We start from the raw sequence: 18,060 nt of genomic DNA, 5'->3' as shown, positions 1-18,060 counted from the left end.
GTTTTATGGCCATCCATAAGACCACTGACATTGAGTCCAGATGACCTTTTGTCAAAACTTTGTTCCAGCATCTGCAGTAATTTGCTTTTATTTTTTGAAGTAAATGTTATGTTGCAGTTGTACAAAAGCTTAGTTAGACCTCACTTAGAGTATTGTGAGCAGGTATGGGCACCAAACCTTAGGAAGGATGTTTTGGCCTTGGAAGGAGTTCACAGGTTGACAAGAATGATGCCTGGACCCCATGGGTGAGATTACGAGGAGAAATTAGACAAATTAAGCCTTTACATGGCCACAGATCAGCCATGATCTTATTGAATGGCAGAGCAGGTGGAGGGACTAAATGGCCAACTCCTGTTTCTATATTCCTACATGGAGTATAATATCATGTAGGGACGGAGCTGTGTGTAGAAGCAAGCATGGAGAGAACACCTAGCTTTTACCCTTTTACTGTATACATGTATATAATTACCAATAGTTAATATTTACTGTTGAACTATCTACAAGTATGATATCTTATTGTGACCTACCAAACTACTGAACATCTTGCAACAGGGTGGTGGCAAATGGAACAATACAAAACCTCACAGAGACTGCAGAAGAACATTTAAAATCCTGGCAAACCAATGAAGCATTCTGACCTGAAGAATAGGTCAAAAAGTGAGAAGCAGAAGGAAATTGTTGGAGAAAAGCTCCAAAGAGAAGCTGAAGACAGAAATAAGGCTCTTCACTGCATCCAAAAACTCCATGGAATCCTGTGGAAGTCCAGCTTCAAAACCCAGACAGTGAAGAATCAGCAGACCTAACGGGGATGAGCTAAAGATTCAAAAATCCCTGCACTAAGGAAGTGCTGAAAAAGTTCAGACACTACAGTGGTCAAAAATTACTACTTAAATCGCAGTGTGATAAGAACATAAGAACATAAGAAATAGGAGCAGGAGTAGGCCATCTAGCCCTTCGAGCCTGCCCCGCCATTCAATAAGATCATGACTGATCTGTCGTGGCTCAGTTCCACTTTCCCGCCCTCTCCCCATAACCCTCAATCCCTTCTCTTATCAAAAACCCATCAACCCGCTTCTTAAAAATATTTAGCGAGGCAGCCTCCACCACTTCAACGGGCAGAGAATTCCAGAGATTCACCACCCTTTGAGTGAAGAAGTTCCTCCTCAACTCCGTTCTAAACCGCCTCCCCTTTATCTTGAGGCTGTGCCCCCTAGTCCTACTGTCTTTTTTGAGCGGGAAGAGTCTCTCCACCTCTATCCTATCCATCCCATTCATCATCTTATACGTCTCAATGAGATCTCCCCTCATTCTTCTAAACTCTAACGAGTACAAGCCTAGTTTATTCAGCCTCTCCTCATAGCTCAATCCCAAGTCTACGCCCCAAACTCATGATGGCGGAGCTCATTTCAAAAATAAAACATTAATTAAAAATAAAACATTAATTAAAAATTAATCACAACTGAGTAGTCAGCTTCAAAAGCTGGGATTCAACAATTCAACAACCTGAAAACATAAAGCTAAAGCCGTGAGAACTCTTACCAATGGGTCCAGGCATCCATTGTTGAAAAAATCTGAACATTGTGACAATGAGCAGCAGTACTGTGGGAACCGAACATGACCAGCAAGTGTGGGAAAACCCTTCATGCAGAAACACTGCATCAGCTTGGATTTTCTGAAATCTCTTAAAACTAAATCTGAACGTTAAAATACTTAACCATTGATCAGAAATTTACCCTTCTTACTCAATTTTGACTTATCCAAGGCCCAGATCAATCACAGAATTAGGAATTGAGAGAGATTTGTTAGATACAGGATTCAGATCTGGATAACAAGACAGAAGCTAAACAAGATAACATACCACTTTCTGCAGTAGGCCTGATAGCTGAAGGTATATAACTAGACAAGGAATAAACAAATTATCTACAAAATTCAGTGAAGTTTTAAATTGGTGTGACACTTATTTAACCTTCAAAATAACAAAATCCTGAAAGGGCAAATTTATTAAATGCCAGGAGAACCAGTGAACTTCTTTATTAAAGAGCTAATTAAAGAAAATTACAGTGCCCTAAAATCTGAGCTCATCACAGATAGAATTGATGTAGTTGCGGACAGTGACGTGCTTCAAGTGAAGGAAGATCTAATCTGTTGAGAAAGCCACTCAGATTACAGGCAATCTGAAATCCATTTACAGCACAGATCCATGTTAAGAGAAGCAAATACAAAATAAACTCCACAGTCCAGCTCATGAAACAGCACAGAAACAGAGACAATCCAGGTCAAGGGAAGTAATATCCTAACTGACCAGTTAAATGGCCGTGTCAGCAATGTGGAGCAAAGCCTCCCACAGCTGTGATCAACGTCTGATAATTTCAGTCCAATGCTTTCATTGTAACTGAAAAAGACATTTGTGAAAAATAGGGACAGCCCAGAGGAATCCGACTTCAGTTTTAGACATTATTCTGGAACCTTTGAGGTATGGTGACAAACAAATCTTCCAGCTGGTGTGTGTCATTGATAATCGGTCTTTTTCTGTCCTGAGTCGTGATGTTTGTGTTGCCCTAAATCTCCTCAAAACAGCAGAAGATTTTTATTAGTGTCACAAGTAGGCTTTTATATTAACACTGCAGTGATGTTACTGTGAAAATCCTCTAGTCGGCAGACTCTGGTACCTGTTTAGGTACACCTGAGGGAGAATTTAGCATGGACAATGCATCTGACCATTGGTGCATTGTCTTTCGGACTGTGGGATGAAACTGGAGCAACCCCACACAGACCACGGGAAGAACGTGCAAACTCCACACAACTAGTGATCCAAGCTGGGAATCGAACCTTGGTCCCTGGTGCTGTGAGGCAATAGAGCTAACCATTATGCCACCATGGCACCTAGATTGCCAAGAGAACCACAGATATAAATTATACAGAATTGCAAGTTCCCAAGAACTCTCAGATCCTCCTGGCTGGGACTGTAGCTCTGAATTGGCTTCTCTCTTTGTAGAGCCAGTTTATCCACTTCCTGTACTGATGCCAGAAGCCCCTCATTGGCCAGATCAACCAACCACTCACATGGTTACCTTGACGCCTCAAGCAGATGGCCATCTAGAAAGGAACCAGTAACCAGAAGAGCCTCAACCTCCTGCTGAAAGACAAACCCAGAGACCACAAAAGAGATGCTGTAATCCCCAGTCAGCATGATGGTGGCAGAGACCGTGCTGGAAAAGAGTAGCGTCCATTGGTCATAGCGTAGCACATGGGCAAGCAAAAAGATGAGCTTAATACTAACATTCTCACAACAGAAAGGATCCTCTACTGCTCCCACCTTTGCTATGGTGAACTGGATGAAGGAGCAAAAGGGAAAACACTACAGAGATGGGCTGAGAGTTCCTTCGCCCTGTGGAAAATGGGATAAACCAGCTATCTTCCATTACTACATTTGGAGAATTGGTAAAGAATGATTCAATGCCAAAGAACAGAAAAAAGGATAATGAAGATATCCAGATGGCAGAACAACTTCCGACTCAACAAAGTTTATCTGCAGCAATAGAGCTTACCACACTGATTCATTCCTGCATGATGTTACAATCCCAATGTTGTAGACAATGGTACAGAATTTCTAACGGAAGCAGTGTAGATGGGGTCAGGTTCCAACTTCAGCCAGAACTCCCTTTCTGTGATGTTGCTAGTTCAGTGTTAAACTGCAAACTGAGACTTTGCAGTTCAGCAAGGCAATATTACTGGTTCCACAAGTCAGAGTTTTTTAATCACATGACTTCCAACTTTCCACATTGTCTTTTGGCGAAGAATGTGCATCCCTCACCTGGGTCCCCAATGTTGTTGAATGTCTCAATCAGGAATTGAAAGGAAGGTTGGAGGTCCCTTTGTATGGATAGATGAATAGATGCTGGTTGACCAGCCTAGGTTATAGGCTGATGGCTTTGAATCACTGTCTGAAATTTGTCTGTGCAATCCTTCAGGGATAATGATGTGCAAATTTCCCCAATACTGCCAGTTAGCTTCAGTTGTTCAGGGCCACAGACATACACCAAAGTCTTGCTGCAATTCGTGCTGGTGGGATCTTATGGTCCCACCAATGGGAGCAACACGTTGTCTCCATAGCTGTGAAACACACTGCAGAGAGGGAGAAAAATCCCACCCAACGATCTTGGATCTTTTTCTGGTTTGAAATAGCAGTCAGCAATGAGCTTATCTCTATATATTTTGTTTAAAAAAAACTACAGTGAGCTCTTGATCCTTCACCTATTTTAAATCTGGGGAGAAACCCATAAAATTGAGTAAACTGGAGTACACAAAACAATAACAGGAAGTATGGTCCAGATTTTAAGATCCCAATAGCAGCAGATACACATCAGGGGAGCCTCTAATGATGGCCCCACTGGGCTGCGCTCTCGAGCTGCAGGGACCAGTAATGGGTAAATTTGAACAAATTACACAAAAATTACACAGATTTTAAGTGTCCTGTATTAGATCTTATAATCACAAGCACAGAACTGCGTTTCAAACTGCCCTTAATACAAGTTTAATTCCAATGACCTAGTGTTGATTTTCATACATTTATTTTTCAGGTACACAGTTCAAAGATACTGTGTGTGAGGTGTGCCCTCAAGGAACGTATTCAAACAACGATTCATCAACTCAAACTTGTGAGAAATGGACGGTGTGAGTACATCGAAAAGAATCCAGAATGTTTATACTTGTAACATCAGTGTATGGCTGGTTGTAATCTTTAAAATTCATTCATGAGATTTGGGTGCCACTGGCTATTGGGGAATTTGAATGTAACAGTATGTGGTTGTTTATTTATTCGTGGCACAAGTAGGCTTACATTAACTTCATTGCAGTGTTAATGTGAAAATCCCGGGAATCGAACCCAGATCCCTGGCATTATGAGGCAGCAGTGCTAATCCCGGGAATCGAACCCAGATCCCTGGCATTATGAGGCAGCAGTGCTAACCGCTGTGCCACCCCTGTCCCGTTGCTGAGGAACGCTGTCATGGCAGGTGTTGAGTTGTTAAAGACACGAAACGTGAAGCATATTTGGAATGAAACAAGAACACAACAGTGCCTGCATTTAACCAGTGCTACCTCCAGAGGCAAATGCAATACCCCGGAGGGACAGTTAGGGCAGTGCTTCAGTAACATTTAAAACCAATTCTCTGAAGATTTATTTCTGCATTCTGACTTTATCTGCCAGCAGTCTGGTTTCCAGGGTTGTGTGAAGCTCAACAGGATGAACCAGTTGAGAGCACGGCAGGACTAACAGAGCCCTGAAAATGAAAAACTGATTTAGGAAAGGGGTTTATTTCCTTAAGTGAAAGGATTTTGTGTACAGGAATTGTTCTGTGCTTCTTGTGGGTAACCAGTAAACTATTAGCAATAAATTGAGGGATAAATTTAAAAGGCAGAATAAACTAAATTAAAAGGATGCAATGGCTGGGATTCTCGCAAAAAAAAGTGCCCAATGGTTGGGAAAATGGGAGAATTTCCCACCCATGTTTTGGGCATATTTAGTTTAATGAATCTCTGGCACCCTGTGCATCAAAAAGTGGGAGGGCAGGGTCTCATCCCACTGAAGAGGCCAGCAGCATAGCGCTCAGCGAGTCACTGCGCATGTACCAAACTGTCAGTGTGGAGATCGGCAGTTGTGCACTGGCCGCCCCCCAATCACCCCCTCCCTTCCCCAGTGGTCCCATCGCAGAGTGCACAGTGGGCTGCTCTTCCCTGCCCATGGCACTGCCTGGTGCCCCTTGGCACTGGCTTGATGGTAATGGTAGGGTGGTGGATGTGCTGGGTCATGAAGTTATAGATTGTGATTGAATTCAATTCTGCTGCTGCTGGCCCACAGCACCTCATAGACAACCAAACTTGAGCTGCTAGATCTATTCTAAGTCTGTCTCAGTAAACACAGCGGCAGTTCCACACACACAGTAGAGGGTATCCTCAATGTGAGGACAGTATTTGGTCTCCACGTGGACTATATGGTGGTTACTGCTACCGATACTGTCATAGACAGATGCATCTGTGACAGGCAGATTGGTCAATGTGCGGCCAAGTCAGTATTTCCCACTTGATGATTTCCGTATTCCCCCCTGCTGCAGGCTTCAGCAGAAATGCCCTTCAGGACTTGGCCAGCTCAATCATTGGTGCTGCTGGAATCAGTAGAGCCACTTCTGGTGATGGACATTGAAGTCCTCCACCCAAGAACATTTTGTGTCCTTGTCACCCTCATTGCTGCTTCCAGGCAAAGTTCAACATGGAACAGGACTGATGCATCGGTCGGTGCAGTAAGTGGCAATCAGCAGGAGGTTTCCTTGTCCAGGTTTGACCTGATGAGCCTGTTAATAGTAAATGACACTTTACTACCCTCAGTCATCTTTCCTCCTATGTTAATGGTTAATAACTATTACAGAAGTGTCCTACAGACTCCTTTCATGTTCACCTGATATTATCACACGTCGGCATTTCTGGATTTTTAAAATCCTAGAAAAAGAAAATTTTAGAGAAAAGACCAGTTAGTGTTTCAGTTCGATTCTTCGGCAGAGCTCAGTTCTGAGATTTTACTTCAATAAAACTCTTTTTAAAATTCTTTCACAAGAATTGTGATCACTGGCTAGGACAGCATTTATTGCCTTTTAGCCACTGCACTCTCTGATATATGTACATCCACAGTGCTATTAGGAATGGAGTCGCAGAATTTTGACTGAGTGCAGGAACAGCAATATCGTCCCAATCAGGCTGGAGTGTGTCATGAAGTAACAGACCTCATTATAGTCTTTGGAAGAGGAGTTTGGGAGTTATTCAAGATGCCCTGGCCAAGAGTTATTTTGGTCACATCAAATGGATCAGCCTTCAGTCGTTTCCTGTAATGGTAAATTGAATTCAAACTAAACTGGGCTTGGAATAAGATTTCAATAAGAGATTAATTGTAACAAATTAGTTATAATTATACAGACAACAACTATGGTAGATATTTGTGTTGATTTAACATTTTCAACATTTTCCACAGTTGTAAGGAAATCAATAAAAAGCAGGTCACACTCGGAACTGCTACTACTGACACAGTGTGTGAAGAAGAAACGAGTCATACAGGCAAAATAATTGCAGCTGTTATCGTGTCCGTGCTCGTGCTCGTGTTGTTGATCATAGCTGGTGTAGTGCTTTTCAAATGTTATACGAAAAAGTGGAAGCCATCACCATCTGTAGGTGAGTAATTCATTTGAGTTACTGTGCGCATCGTCCTGTGCGAGTATGATTTTCCATATTCTTTCAGTTAGATTACAAATAATTTTCCTTCTTTTACAAAAAAGTTGCCATAGACCCAGATGACCATAGGCTGCTCTATTGAGTGATTTTAACCTGAGGATCACCACACCTCAGGCAAGGGGCAAGGTTGAGAAGGTGAAGGCTTCGTGAATATCCTCAGCCAGTATGGTAATTAAACCCACACTGTTGGCGTTGCTGTGCATCGCTAACCAACTGAGCCAAACCAATCCCCTTTTTCAACACTAAACTGTAATCAAACCTGCATGGAAAGCAGGAGGTCACATCAGAGAAATCCTGGGATTGGTATCTGACAATTAGTGGGAAGGGGGTTTGGAGAGGTTCATTCAGTTTGGGGAAAGTGCAGATGGGAATTGGAGGTACCACAGCTGTTGGGTATACTTCAGAAAGTCTGGGCAGTGATTTTTGTGGGTCATGGGAACATTCCTGATCCTCTTGGTCCACAAGGAGTCTGAGCTCAGATTTTCTCATTGATACTTTGCTGCCGGCAGTGTAGGTATCCTCCTGACTGCTTCTTTATTACTTGGCAGCTTTATGACATCTTTGGGCTGAGACTTTGGGCTACCAGTACATTAAAATCTAATCTGCACCGAGTTGAGCGCCTTGGTCACCTTCAAATTTGGCAAAGGCAAGATAGTAACAGGCAGGAGCCGTGCAACCTCGGACTGTTAACTCACCTCAGCGTAATTTTAACCATTACTGTGTATGCTGAGTGGGGGTGGGGTTAAAATGGGGGCCTGTGTGATATTTGCTAACATAATCTTCATGTTAATAAACAGTGGAACAAAAATTGAATAAATCTAGTTAACAGCACTTATTCTATTTTTTTTATTGACAGATAACAGGCATGGAGAGGCTGAAATGGTAAATAAACATTTTAATATACATAATCAAGCATATAAAATCATAACATCTGCAAACCTTAAAGCTCAAAACATTGCAGAATCATATTCCAATATCATTTTAAAGTTAACATTATATTAGTATTTTCTCCTGGAAAACTGTCCAAGATCTCGATTTCTGCTCTGTTTGTTTTGGTAACTTGCTTGGGGCTCCCTGGCTGCATGCACAGCGCGGGTATGCTGCTGCTCCCTAAACTGTGGAAATCTCTCTTGGCCAGTGTCAGAATTTCATGGCTTCTTTGCTTGCTCGTTTTCCCTTTGCCCAAAGACGGGTTTCACAAGTACGTTCAACCGGGAACCGGTGTCTGCGGTCGGGGTCTCGCTCGAACCTGTGGATGTTACTATTCAAAGATCCTTGCATCTCTTAGGCCCCTTAGTCCACATTCTCCCAAGCTAAGGCCAACTCTATGGATTGTTTTTAAATCTAGATTTGGCTCAATCAAAAGTCTCCTTTGGGTTGCTCGATCATCTATGCCGTACACCTAAATGGTCTGTCAGCATTTCTGGTAATGCTGTGCCATATTTGCAATGTTCTGCCTGTTTTCTTAGTCACATCAGGAATTCTGTCACTGATTCCCCTGCAAATCTAGCAGTTGTATTGAACCTGTACCATTGCAAGATCGTGGAAGGTTTAGGATTGTAATGACTTGCCACCATTTCTACGAACTCTCCAATGGTCCTGAACTTTGGCACGTCAGAGTTTTTATAATACTGAATGTTGCAGCCCCACACGCAGTCAACAGAATGATCTTTTGCGAAGTAGCTCCTTCTATTTCATTTGCTCAAAAGAAGTACCTCATTTTCTCAGCATATTGTGGCCAGTCCACAATACTCATGTCGTATGGTTCCAACGTCCCAAAAAAATGTCATTGCAAAACTGAACAACACAGGCTTACCAAGATTTGATAAGCAGGGTTACCAGAACATTCCTCTTACCTCATTGCCAATACAATAATTCCAGGAGTCAGCTGTAAAGGAACCATGCTTTTATTGCACAAAATGAAAAAGAAAATAAACAATAACCACAAGCCTGTGGTGAGCACACAGGTTCCAACTGGGACTAAAACGTTAATGGGTCCTCTCAGGCTCTTGCTTTATACAGGACTCGGTATATGAGCTCCACCTGGTTGGCTCATTACCAATCCCCAGGAAGCTCATATTCAACAAGCCCAACTTGGTCAATTAGTGATTCCCTATGCAGATCATGGGGGCCATTACAGTTATGGAGAAGAACAGTTTGAAATTGTTTCTGCATTCCAGATTAAGAGGACTTGACTGTGCTAATGGAATGATAAATTTTGAAGTGCTGAAATCAAAATTGGCCATAAATAGTCAAGATAAACACTTGTCATGAACACTTTAGATTATGGGGAAAGATGTTAAGGGATTATCAGCTCTGGTCCTTGTGCATGAGTCGCAAAAACCCAGCTTGCAGGTACAGCAGGTGGTCAGGAAGGCTAATGGGATGCTGGCCTTCATCGCGAGGGGGATTGAATATAAAAGTAGGGAGGTCTTGATGTGGCTGTATAGGGCATTGGTGAGGCCGCAGCTGGAGTACTGTGTGCAGTTTTGGTCGCCGTACTTACGCAAGGATATTTTGGCCTTGGAGGGAGTGCAGAGGAGGTTTACTAGGCTGATGCCGGAGTTGAGGGGGTTGAGCTATGAGGAGAGGCTGAATAAATTAGGCTTGTACTCGTCAGAGTTTAGAAGAATGAGGGGAGATCTCATTGAGACGTATAAGATGATGAATGGGATGGATAGGATAGAGGTGGAGAGACTCTTCCCGCTCAGAAAGGATAGTAGGACTAGGGGGCACAGCCTCAAGATAAAGGGGGGGCGGTTTAGAACGGAGTTGAGGAGGAAGTTCTTCACTCAAAGGGTGGTGAATCTCTGGAATTCTCTGCCCGTTGAAGTGGTGGAGGCTACCTCGCTAAATATTTTTAAGACGCGGGTTGATGGGTTTTTGATAAGCGAGGGGATTAAGGGTTATGGGGAGAGGGCGGGAATGTGGAGCTGAGCCAAGACAGATCAGCCATGATCTTATTGAATGGCGGGGCAGGCTCGAAGGGCTAGTTGGCCTACTCCTGCTCCTATTTCTTATGGATATACAGGGAAAAGAGGATGAGTCAGGTGACATGGTTGCACAGTGGTTAGAACTGCTGCACCACAGCACCAGGAATCGGGTTCAATTCCCAGCTTGGTTCATGGTCTGTGGTGGAGTCTGTATGTTCTCTCTGTGTCTGCGTGTGTTTCCTCCGGCTGCTCTGGTTTCTTCCACAGTCCAAAAGACGTGCTGGTTAGGCACACTGACCATACAAAATTCTCCCTCGGTGTACCCAAACAGGCACCGGAGTGTGGTGACTAGTGTCAGAGAGATTCATCTCCCAGCTGGAAACATCAGAATTCTCAAGGTTACGTGTGGTGTTTCTAAACTAAGTAATAATTGATACAGAGCATAGAACAAATTTTCTGTTTCATTCAGTGTTACATTCAGAAGGTTAAACTTAGACAAGTGAACCATTAATTTCAAACTGTGACTTTCCACATTTGCAAGTTTAATAACATGTTTGCATGTTAGGGACAACCTTCCGGCCAGACTTTGCTGGAAAGGAGTGAGGAAACAGAAGATTCAAACAAGGACCAAACAACAGCATCCTCTGGATGAATTGTGACAGCACCTGCAGCATATTTTAGTAAGTACAACGCATTTCCCTTTAGAATTTATATTGTATCATATTTTCCTCAGGCTCTCCCCTTGCTCTTTTCTCCCACAGTGATGCAGATTGGGTTACAGTTCCTCTGGTGTCTGTATCTTGCACAAATATCCATTTTTTACCTGCAAGTTGTTTAATTGGTGGAGGGGCAGTGATAACATAACAGGGAAGCCAGATGTGGATCAGATTGGTTGAGATAAGAAATGGTAAAGGTAGAGATCCTGTGGGAGTCAGACCCCAAACAGTTGATGCTATGACCATACGTACGAATTAGGAGCAGGAGTAGGCCACTCGGCCCTTCACTCCTGCTCAGCCATTCAATAAGATCATGGCTGATCTGATTGTAACCTCAACCTCACATTCCTGCTTATCCTCAATAAATTTTCACCCCCTTATCGAGGATCTGACTAGCTCTGTCTTAAAAATATATGACGGGCGCAATTTTCCAAAAAATTCTGAAGGCGGAATTTTCTCAAAAAAATTCACACAGTCAATCAGGTGGGAAAATGGCAGGTTTTCTTGACGTTTTTTTCAACAAGGTAAGTATTGGGAGTTTACGGCACTCGTGCATAACAGGTCTGTCATGCAATTCTTGCCAGTAGGGGTGTGGAGCCTCAGCCAGCTGTTGAGCTCTAGTGGTGCCATTGCAGGTCCTAATCTCCCAGTATACAGTGTACTGAGACCCCCCTGGTCACACCCACACCCACACACCCCCCCAACCATGGCCACAGACATCTGCAGAGTTCTACCACCTCCTGCTTCCTATCACTGCTCCAGCTGATGAAACCACACACCCAGCAGAGTTCCCCCCTTCCCTCCCCTCCCCAGGCTCCGCTCTTTGACACTGCCAGGATGGGTAATGCCAGGATACAGGCCTGTCCCCGACCACCCAGGAATCTCAATGTCTCTGCTCCCACCAGTGAGGCCATCACGTCTGGCCCCGTTGTTGGGGACCATCTGTGATTTTCACCAGTGAGGACCTCAGCAACTGAGGGGGGTCAATATTAGTGAGCCCGGACAATAGAGATCAGACTCATTAATCAGATCATTGAGATTGAAATCAGGTACAAGGCTGATTTTGCTGGCAAAACCGTGCTGCTAAGATTGCAAAAGACAAGAACCCAATTTTTTTTAATATATTTCACCTCCTGCCCTATCTTACCGGCTTACAACACCGATCAACCGGCATGGTGAGCCGGTAAGATCGCACCCCAAGTGGCATAGAAGTCAGAAACCAGGTTTTCCAGTGAGCTGTTATGGGTGGGGAGGTGGCAGAGCCTTTGCTCACCAGGGAAGCTGGGATCCAGTATCACTGGCATCCCAGTCACTCAGTGCACTGGGAGATATCCTGACAATCCTCCCCAACAGGCGTTGACTCCAACTCCCTTCTGATCATCACCGACAGTGTCACCCCTCATGGCAACACAGGTCGCAGGCATTGGGACCCTCCTAATGAGTCCCATGTCACAATTCTCTCTGCAGCCTCCCCGCGTGCACCCCCGTTGCCAATTATCCACCTTTCACACCCCACCTTTACCAATCACACCCCCCCCCAATACCCAATCCCTTGCAGAGGTCCTTTATTGCCTTCCTCTGAAGTGCTCTCGTCTTCTGCAGAGCACCCCACTTCCCTCACCTTCGGTTATCCCACCCCCACTCAGGCCCACCTTCTTGGCACGACTGGCACAGTTATGATGCACAGTGGGCAGTGCCAGCGTGCCTGGTGAGTGGCTCCAGGCTAACAATGCCTGATGGGCACTGCCCAACCATGCCTCCGAGCACCCAGGTGCTTCAGTGATATGGCAATGCCACCTGTCCCTGTTGAGACTACGAGTGATTCAATGAGGCAGGAAATGTCCAGGAGGCCCGATTTGCTGGTTTTTAAAACTTTCCCAATTCTCTCGTTTGCCATTACTCTTCCCCACATTGTGGGGGCGATCTTACCATTGCGCCATGAGCGAGGCGAGATGGTGAGACTGTGCGAGAGCCAAAAAATCGATTTCTCGCCTCTCACGACTTTAACGGTCCCAGATATTTGTTGAGGTCAACCTTGAATCCATTTCCAGTGTGAGGCTGAATAAATTATTTAAATATATTTAAAACATATTTTACATAGATTTAATGAAGCAGGATGCTGTTGTCCAAACTCACTTGCCTCTGTGGCCTCCAACATGAACCAGCAACATGAGCCACACATGAAGGCCTCACGGGTAGAACCGGAGACCATTGTACCCGCCCCCCCCCCCGCAGGTCTGCGGCATGGGGGAGTGCCCCTTGGTCAGTGCCAGCCTGACACCCTGGCATGGGGAGGGTCGGGGGGGGGGGGACACACTGTCACTCTGCAATAGAATCGGTGGGGGAAGGGAGGGGGATGATCAAGGCTGGCATTGGAGGTGGGTGTTGAGTGACCAATCGCTGGGGATGGGGGGTGGGTCAGCGGCCGACCACGGACATGGGAAGCGAGGGAGAGGGCAACCGGTCTTGGCAGGTGGTAAGGGTCGCAATAGGCTGCGGACTCCCACGTAACTGGGATGGTGATATTTGTGAGGCATGTGCTTTATGGGAGCTATGGAGGCAGGCTGGGAGCAGCAGAGGCTGCGTGACAGGTCTCCGCTGCTAGAGACCTGTGCATGTGCAATGATGCCCTCTGCTGCTCTCAGCCAACATTCAGGTGACTTATGCCCCACTCCCCTCCCCCTACAGCGAGAAATCATTTCTGCTGATTTTTTTCATGCACTCAGTGAACAGGATAGCAGCTCTGAACTTGCCCAAAGAACAGATCTGAACCTCTCCCATTTTCCCGCCCGCCCTGGACTTAGAATTTTTTGTTAAGATCAACCCCAGTAAGTTTTCTCTTTCAGTTTAATACAGCCCCACTTTTCCAAGTACTGATCCCAGTACCCCATCAATCGAAACCCGCTTCTTCCATATTAGACTTTGAGCCATTTATTCATCTCTCTAATTTTACTTACCCTGTGCCAATTTGCAAGAGATTATAACCTTGGAGGATCAGTTGTTTAATTTCGTGCCGAGCTCCTCAAACTCTCCATCCAGAGAGATGGTGTCAAGTTTCTTCAGTGTTATTGGAGCTGCAGTCATCCAGGCAAGTGGAGAGGATTCTATCACACTCCTGACTTTTGCCTTGTTTTGCCTCGCTTGGGCGAGGCTCATAAAATCCCACCTGAGGCCAACAGAGAATACTGTTCTGTGAGCCTCACCCACCCCGAGTCCGGGACAGGTGAGGTGGTAAAATTCCAGCCATAAGATCCAGAGTGGACTTGATAGGATTGATACACAGTGAATGTTTCCTCTTGTCGGGGAGACTAAAACGAGGAGACTGATTTGGAAAATGAAGAAAATGTCTCTGTTTAAAACTGAGATGATGGGAACATTTTCTCCCAAGTGGTCAGGATGTGGAATTTGTTTCCCCAGGAAATGTGGAGGCTGCGTTTTTCTGAATTTATTTAAGGCAGAGTAGATGTTAAGCAAGGGAGTCAGGAGTTATGGAGGGGGTCAGACAGGAAGTAGACTGAGACCCACAACCAGATCAGTTACAATCTTACTGAAAGCTGGAGCAGGTTTGAAGGGCCAAATGACCTACTCCAACTTTGATGTTCCTATGTTTGCCACCTCTGTGCACATTTCGTTCCATGGTTAATGCATGGTGACAACAGAGGGAGAAATACTAAGGCCATTTGTCGATCCATTGTTGTCCCAGTTAAGATCAGCAGAGTACAGACATTTTTTTAATGTCATTCATTTCTCAAGAATTACAAAGGCAGTGCGAAGAGAGGACAAGGAAACCCTTAATCCATCTCCTTGTTTACTCCAAAAACCAATTCAGATTGAATCTAATTCATGGTCCCCACAAAAGAGCCATACTAGGTCCAAGCTGACAAGAACAGGCATTACCCCGATCTGACACTTGATCTTAGCCAAAAAGCCGAGAAGTACAGACACGTTGACCGGAATACTTTGGCCATTCACATCCAGCCCGCAAGAATGGAGAATTTGGCGCTCACCCTAATCTGTCTTCACTGCAGTGGGACTGGAGAATCCCAGGAGAGGTCAGAGAGTCTCGCCCATTGAATCTGGAAGCATCTGGATCAACATGATTCAGTGCTAGAGCTTTCAGTGTGTTAACCCACCAAGCATCGTTTTTGATATCCTTTATGATTATGGTGTACAAGGAGTTTCACTTTCTGCCGATCGAACAGAAGAAACTTGCAATTGACTACCTTTGGTGGATCTTCTCAAAAATCCTTTTAGAATCAGCATAGTTACAGTGCAGAAGAAGGCCATTCAGCCCATGTTCTCTATGCCAGCTCTCTGTAACTCATGATGCAGAATCCCTTGCCCATCGCCTAAACAACATGATATGTTAACGATGCACTGTTCCCTGAAAGTCAGAGTTGCATGCTTTAAAGAACAACCTGCAGGTTAATGTAAAAAGCTCTTAAGAAATATTTTGGCTCCACGGATTGTAACTACTTATGGACATACCAGGCGGAATTCTCTGAAAAAATTCTTAAGTGTCGAATTCGTATGAAAACTGGAGTAATTCACACATGTGCAAGTTCAGAGCAAGTTCCGTGCAAGTTCAGAGAAGAATCTCCCACACCCTGTGCATTGCAGAGGCCACCAGGATGAATATCATTAAATTTCAGGGCCTATTTCTGCTGGAGAGGCTGAAATCACTGTCTGTGCAGAGTCTGCATATTCTCCCCATGTCTGTGTGGGTTTCCTCCAGGTGCTCCAGTTTCCTTCCACAGTCTGAAAGACATGCTGGTTAGGTACATTGGCCATGCTAAAATTCTCCTTCCATACTTTACACTCCATTCGCCTTGCAACAAATGACGATATTCCATTTGCCTTCATAAATACTTGCTATCATTGTTGTGATTCATAAGAACATAAGAACATAAGAAATAGGAGCAGGAGTAGGCCATCTGGCCCTTCGAGCCTGCCCCGCCATTCAATAAGATCATGGCTGATCTGTCGTGGCTCAGTTCCACTTTCCCGCCCTCTCCCCATAACCCTTAATCCCCTCTCTTATCAAAAACCCATCAACCCGCTTCTTAAAAATATTTAGCGAGGCAGCCTCCACCACTTCAACGGGCAGAGAATTCCAGAGATTCACCACCCTTTGAGTGAAGAAGTTCCTCCTCAACTCCGTTCTGAACCGCCCCCCCTTTATCTTGAGGCTGTGCCCCCTAGTCCTACTGTCTTTTTTGAGCGGGAAGAGTCTTTCCACCTCTATCCTATCCATCCCATTCATCATCTTATACGTCTCAATGAGATCTCCCCTCATTCTTCTAAACTCTAACGAGTACAAGCCTAGTTTATTCAGCCTCTCCTCATAGCTCAACCCCCTCAACTCCGGTATCAGCCTAGTAAACCTCCTCTGCACTCCCTCCAGGGCCAAAATATCCTTGCGCAGGTGCGGCGCCCAAAACTGCACACAGTACTCCAGCTGCGGCCTCACCAATGCCCTATACAGCTGCAGCAAGACCTCCCTACTTTTATATTCATGTACCAGTTTACCCAGATTCTTCTATGCCACAGAGTTTTTAAAACTTTCCTTCAGATTGGGCATCGCTGGTGAGGCTATGTTTTATTGCCCTTGAAGGGAGTGGCTTGCTCAGTCATTTCAGAGGACAATGAAGAGTCAACCAGTTATTGTGGATCTAGAGACACATATAGACCAGACCAAATAAAGATGGGAGTTCTCTTTTTAATTCCCAAAGCTTGTTGCTACCTCAAAGAACTCAAACACCATTTCCCTTTCACAAAACCATGTTGATTCTGCCTGATTATATTGTGATTCTATGGGCCCCCACTGAAATAATACAGTCTAGCATTTCTCCAATGACGAATGTTAGACTAACTGGCCTGTAGTTTCCTGCTTTCAGTTGATCTTCTTTTGGAATAGAGGAGTCACATTCACTATTTTACAATCTTATGAAACCTTTCCACAATCCTGGCAATTTTGGAAAATTGAAACCAATGCACCCACAACCTCAGCAGCCACTTTTTTTAACACTAGGATATAAGAACATAAGAACATAAGAAATAGGAGCAGGAGTAGGCCATCTGGCCCTTCGAGCCTGCCCCGCCATTCAATAAGATCATGGCTGATCTGTCGTGGCTCAGTTCCACTTTCCCGCCCTCTCCCCATAACCCTTAATCCCCTCTCTTATCAAAAACCCATCAACCCGCTTCTTAAAAATATTTAGCGAGGCAGCCTCCACCACTTCAACGGGCAGAGAATTCCAGAGATTCACCACCCTTTGAGTGAAGAAGTTCCTCCTCAACTCCGTTCTAAACCGCCCCCCCTTATCTTGAGGCTGTGCCCCCTAGTCCTACTGTCTTTTTTGAGCGGGAAGAGTCTTTCCACCTCTATCCTATCCATCCCATTCATCATCTTATACGTCTCAATGAGATCTCCCCTCATTCTTCTAAACTCTAACGAGTACAAGCCTAGTTTATTCAGCCTCTCCTCATAGCTCAACCCCCTCAACTCCGGTATCAGCCTAGTAAACCTCCTCTGCACTCCCTCCAAGGCCAAAATATCCTTGCGCAGGTGCGGCGCCCAAAACTGCACACAGTACTCCAGCTGCGGCCTCACCAATGCCCTATACAGCTGCAGCAAGACCTCCCTACTTTTATATTCAATCCCCCTCGCTATGAAGGCCAGCATCCCATTCGCCTTCCTGACCACCTGCTGCACCTGCAGGCTGGGTTTTTGCGACTCATGCACAAGGACCCCGAGGTCCCTCTGCACCGTCGCCTGCTGCAGTTTTTCGCCACGTAAGTAATAGTCCTTCCTACCATTCTTCCTACCAAAGTGGACCACCTCACACTTGCCAACATTAAATTCCATTTGCCATTTCCTGGCCCATTCGCCCAGCCTATCTAGATCCTTCTGCAGACTCTCCACACCCTCCGCACAATTTGCCTTTCCCCCAATCTTGGTGTCATCAGCAAATTTCGACACCCTACACTCGGTTCCCTCCTCCAGATCATCTATATAAATGGTAAATAGCTGAGGCCCCAGCACCAACCCCTGGGGCACTCCACTAGTCACCAACCGCCAATCCGAATAGCACCCATTAACCCCGACTCTCTGCCTCCTATTTGACAGCCAA

The 18,060-nt window shown here is 45.0% G+C and overlaps 1 protein-coding gene across 2 annotated transcripts in view; it reads left to right on the top strand.

Annotated features, from left to right (window-relative positions):
* LOC145360258 (tumor necrosis factor receptor superfamily member 5-like) overlaps positions 1 to 18,060 on the top strand; it is an 88,268-nt gene that overhangs the window by 66,107 nt on the left and 4,101 nt on the right. For both annotated transcript variants that reach the window (XM_080215344.1, XM_080215343.1), the window contains 4 exons: positions 4,581 to 4,674; positions 7,022 to 7,218; positions 8,135 to 8,160; positions 10,777 to 10,891. In XM_080215344.1, the coding sequence (XP_080071470.1) occupies positions 4,581 to 4,674; positions 7,022 to 7,218; positions 8,135 to 8,160; positions 10,777 to 10,863 (404 nt within the window). In that variant the 3' untranslated portion in view covers positions 10,864 to 10,891. The remainder of the gene's footprint in view (positions 1 to 4,580; positions 4,675 to 7,021; positions 7,219 to 8,134; positions 8,161 to 10,776; positions 10,892 to 18,060) is intronic.

The sequence above is a fragment of the Carcharhinus amblyrhynchos genome, chromosome 30 (genome assembly GCF_965287045.1).
Source record: "Carcharhinus amblyrhynchos chromosome 30, sCarAmb.v2.hapA, whole genome shotgun sequence".
In the NCBI taxonomy this organism is placed as follows: Eukaryota; Metazoa; Chordata; class Chondrichthyes; order Carcharhiniformes; family Carcharhinidae; genus Carcharhinus; species Carcharhinus amblyrhynchos.
The sequence above is the reverse complement of the archived record's forward strand: the minus strand, read 5'-3'. Positions and strand labels throughout refer to the sequence as shown.